General features: G+C 40.8%; 1 protein-coding gene across 1 annotated transcript in view; it reads left to right on the top strand.

Moving 5' to 3' along the window:
• LOC112254712 (ras-related protein Rab-31) overlaps positions 1–3,379 on the top strand; it is a 13,170-nt gene extending 9,791 nt beyond the window's left edge. Inside the window, exons 6-7 of the mRNA XM_024427495.2 lie at positions 495–604; positions 2,403–3,379. Of these exons, the coding sequence (XP_024283263.1) occupies positions 495–604; positions 2,403–2,500 (208 nt within the window). The 3' untranslated portion in view covers positions 2,501–3,379. The remainder of the gene's footprint in view (positions 1–494; positions 605–2,402) is intronic.
• The last annotated feature ends 476 nt before the right edge of the window (positions 3,380–3,855 follow it).

The following is a 3,855-nucleotide window of genomic DNA, read 5'->3' as shown; positions in this document are numbered from 1 at the left end:
TGTCTGTCATAGTTGAAGTGATGAAAATGAAGTGATGAAAATTACAGGCCTCTCTCATCTTTTTAAGCGGGAGAACTTGCACAATTGGTGGCTGACTAAATACTTTTTTTGCCCCACTGTACATCTGTAGATGACGTAGTGCCAGACCTTCTACATTAATATAGTAGCTGCAGTTTACTAACTTTCAGCCTTCCTCGTTTTCTGTGCAATATAAAGTCTGATAGATGGTTATTTGAGTTCATTCTAAGTATTTATTATGTATTAGTACTTCACCGCTGTACAGCTCTCTACTGCGTTTACCACCCGCGTGATGTGTTACCTGCTTCTCTGACTAGGAAGTGGTCATTCTGAATTCCCAGAACACAGGAAATAGCACTTACTGACTGAGCACCTTTTTGTTTAGTTAACAACTTTTCAGTGTAACATCACCACCATGTTAAAGGCCTGTTGTGACGAGTCAACCCCAGTACTAATTGTAGCGTCTCGTTTAACAGGGAAGTTCCTATGAAAGAAGCTAAGGACTTTGCTGAGTCCATCGCAGCTATTTTCATGGAGACCAGCGCCAGAAACGCTGTCAATGTGGAGGAGCTCTTTCAGAAGATCAGTAAGTGTTTCTAATTCAATGTGTCTCGTTCCATCCAACCACCACATCACATACCATTTGTTTACCATTCATTGTTATCAGGGTTGGGTTCAAATGTTTTGAATTGAAGTCCTTTCATTCAGGAAGTAAAAATAAGTGAAAATGAGAAGTTATTTATTTCAAAAGATGTTTTATTTTATAAATGAAATCACTTCCTGAATTGATCACAGCCCTTGTTGTCATGCATCCCTACGCTCTCTATTCAAAGTTATTTGATTTTGTTCACTGTAAAGCGTTGTGAATATCTTTTGATATCTCTGTTTGTTTTAGACACAAGTTACCATCACAGCATCCTGTAAAACCTTCTAAGACAGAATAGCACCATTCAGCATAGTGTCTCTTAGGGAGGAAGTTACCATCACAGCATCCTGTGAAACCTTCTAAGACAGAATAGCACCATTCAGCATAGTGTCTCTTAGGGAGGAAGTTACCATTACAACATCCTGTGAAACCTTCTAAGACAGAATAGCACCATTCAGCATAGTGTCTCTTAGGGAGGAAGTTACCATCACAGCATCCTGTGAAACCTTCTAAGACAGAATAGCACCATTCAGCATAGTGTCTCTTAGGGAGGAAGTTACCATTACAACATCCTGTGAAACCTTCTAAGACAGAATAGCACCATTCAGCATAGTGTCTCTTAGGGAGGAAGTTACCATCACAACATCCTGTGAAACCTTCTAAGACAGAATAGCACCATTCAGCATAGTGTCTCTTAGGGAGGAAGTTACCATTACAACATCCTGTGAAACCTTCTAAGACAGAATAGCACCATTCAGCATAGTGTCTCTTAGGGAGGAAGTTACCATTACAACATCCTGTGAAACCTTCTAAGACAGAATAGCACCATTCAGCATAGTGTCTCTTAGGGAGGAAGTTACCATTACAACATCCTGTGTTACCATTACAACATCCTGTGAAACCTTCTAAAAAGACAGAATAGCACCATTCAGCATAGTGTCTCTTAGGGAGGAAGTTACCATCACAACATCCTGTGAAACCTTCTAAGACAGAATAGCACCATTCAGCATAGTGTCTCTTAGGGAGGAAGTTACCATTACAACATCCTGTGAAACCTTCTAAGACAGAATAGCACCATTCAGCATAGTGTCTCTTAGGGAGGAAGTTACCATTACAACATCCTGTGAAACCTTCTAAGACAGAATAGCACCATTCAGCATAGTGTCTCTTAGGGAGGAAGTTACCATTACAACATCCTGTAAAACCTTCTAAGACAGAATAGCACCATTCAGCATAGTGTCTCTTAGGGAGGAAGTTACCATTACAACATCCTGTAAAACCTTCTAAGACAGAATAGCACCATTCAGCATAGTGTCTCTTAGGGAGGAAGTTACCATCACAGCATCCTGTAAAACCTTCTAAGACAGAATAGCACCATTCAGCATAGTGTCTCTTAGGGAGGAAGTTACCATCACAGCATCCTGTGAAACCTTCTAAGACAGAATAGCACCATTCAGCATAGTGTCTCTTAGGGAGGAAGTTACCATCACAACATCCTGTGAAACCTTCTAAGACAGAATAGCACCATTCAGCATAGTGTCTCTTAGGGAGGAAGTTACCATCACAACATTCTGTAAAATCCTAAAGACAGTAATCAGGATGCTTCTCAAATGGCACTCCATTATAGTGCACTACTTTTGACTTTTTATATAAGGAAAAGGGTGCCATTTGAGAAGCAATCACAGTGTAATAGTTTGCATCTCTCTTACGTAATGATCCGTGTTGTGTTGTGTTTCAGGTAAACAGATTCCGCCCCTGGAGAATCCAGACTTAGACAGTAACGAGTCCTTCAAGATAATCCGGCAGCCTCCTCCCTCTAACAAACGCTGCTGCTAGTAAGACCCCTTCTGAGTCCCAAATAGACCCCTACCACCCTACCCCCTACCACCCTACGCCCTAGGTATTTCATTTTGATCTCAAAGGGACTGGTGTAGTACGATCGAATATGTTGGAAATTCTACCTGTCTTATCTGAAGGAAAGGAAAGGCAGTATTACCACATTGTTTACACCTATCCTACATTTTCAGATCAGTATGAAGTTGCTAGGTCCTAGGGGTAAGGGGCAATGGGGTCGGTTTGGAATTCAGCATCCGATTGCTAGTGAGATCATCACGGCCTTTGTTTCCATTCCATACACAGTTCCATGGATCAAGTCTACACATCCATCCATCTTGACACACGGGTCACAATGTAGCGTTGGTGTACGCAACAGCTTGCATAGTTCAGCTCCTGATTGCCCCTTTCGACAGTCCACAATGCATATACAGTACATGGGTCTCACGGAGAGAGGAGGACAACATGGCTTTGGCTGTGTGATCGATCAGAACCTCTCTCCCCTATAGGGAACAGAGTGTCCCAAGTCCAGAAACCGCCCCTATAACCCATATAAAGCTAGTTGGACATTTCGCCATATTCTACCTATTCTACCTACCAGATATATCCAGGATGCATCACAACCGGGCCGCGATTGGGAGTCCAATAGGGCGGGGCACAATTGGCCTCAGCGTCGTCCGGGTTTGGCCCGGTGTTAGGCCCGTCATTGTAAATAAGAATTTTGTTCTTCACTGACTTGCCAAGGTAAATAAAGGCTACATTTCAAATATACTCCTGTGCCTTGGTACGGTGTGCTGTAGGTGTCATTTCTGGATATAGAGAGGAACCAGTGTTTTTTTAAAGATGCTAAACATGTTAATAAAATGAAGGAATACTATGGTACATAGTGGGCTATGTTTTCATTTCATAGGCAGCAGCACAGAACAAACAAAACAAACAATTTCATCCGTTTAGAAATAGAGAGAGAAAAACAAAAACAAATCTAAATTTTAAATTGAGAATATATATATATATTTTTTTTCATTTAACCTTTATTTAACTAGGCAAGTCAGTTAAGAATAAATTCTTATTTACAATGACGGCCTGCCGGAAATTCAAAAACGTGTTAATTATTAACTTGTGACTTTCCGAATACGTATACGATATAGAGCTTATGAATTCTCATTCCCGAACAATGCAGTCAACATATGTGTTGATCCATTGATTGTTTCACCGTTGTTCCAGTATTACAATGATAGGAGTTAATATCCATTTATTGCATGAATTTGGTCTCGCCGACTGTCGTTGTCTTTTGTCCCCACATTGAACTCTTGTAAATTCAGGAGAGAAAAAAAAATAATCGTCCCATTTTCAGGACC

The sequence above is a fragment of the Oncorhynchus tshawytscha genome, linkage group LG28, assembly GCF_018296145.1.
Source record: "Oncorhynchus tshawytscha isolate Ot180627B linkage group LG28, Otsh_v2.0, whole genome shotgun sequence".
NCBI classification, from domain to species: Eukaryota; Metazoa; Chordata; class Actinopteri; order Salmoniformes; family Salmonidae; genus Oncorhynchus; species Oncorhynchus tshawytscha.
The sequence above is the reverse complement of the archived record's forward strand: the minus strand, read 5'-3'. Positions and strand labels throughout refer to the sequence as shown.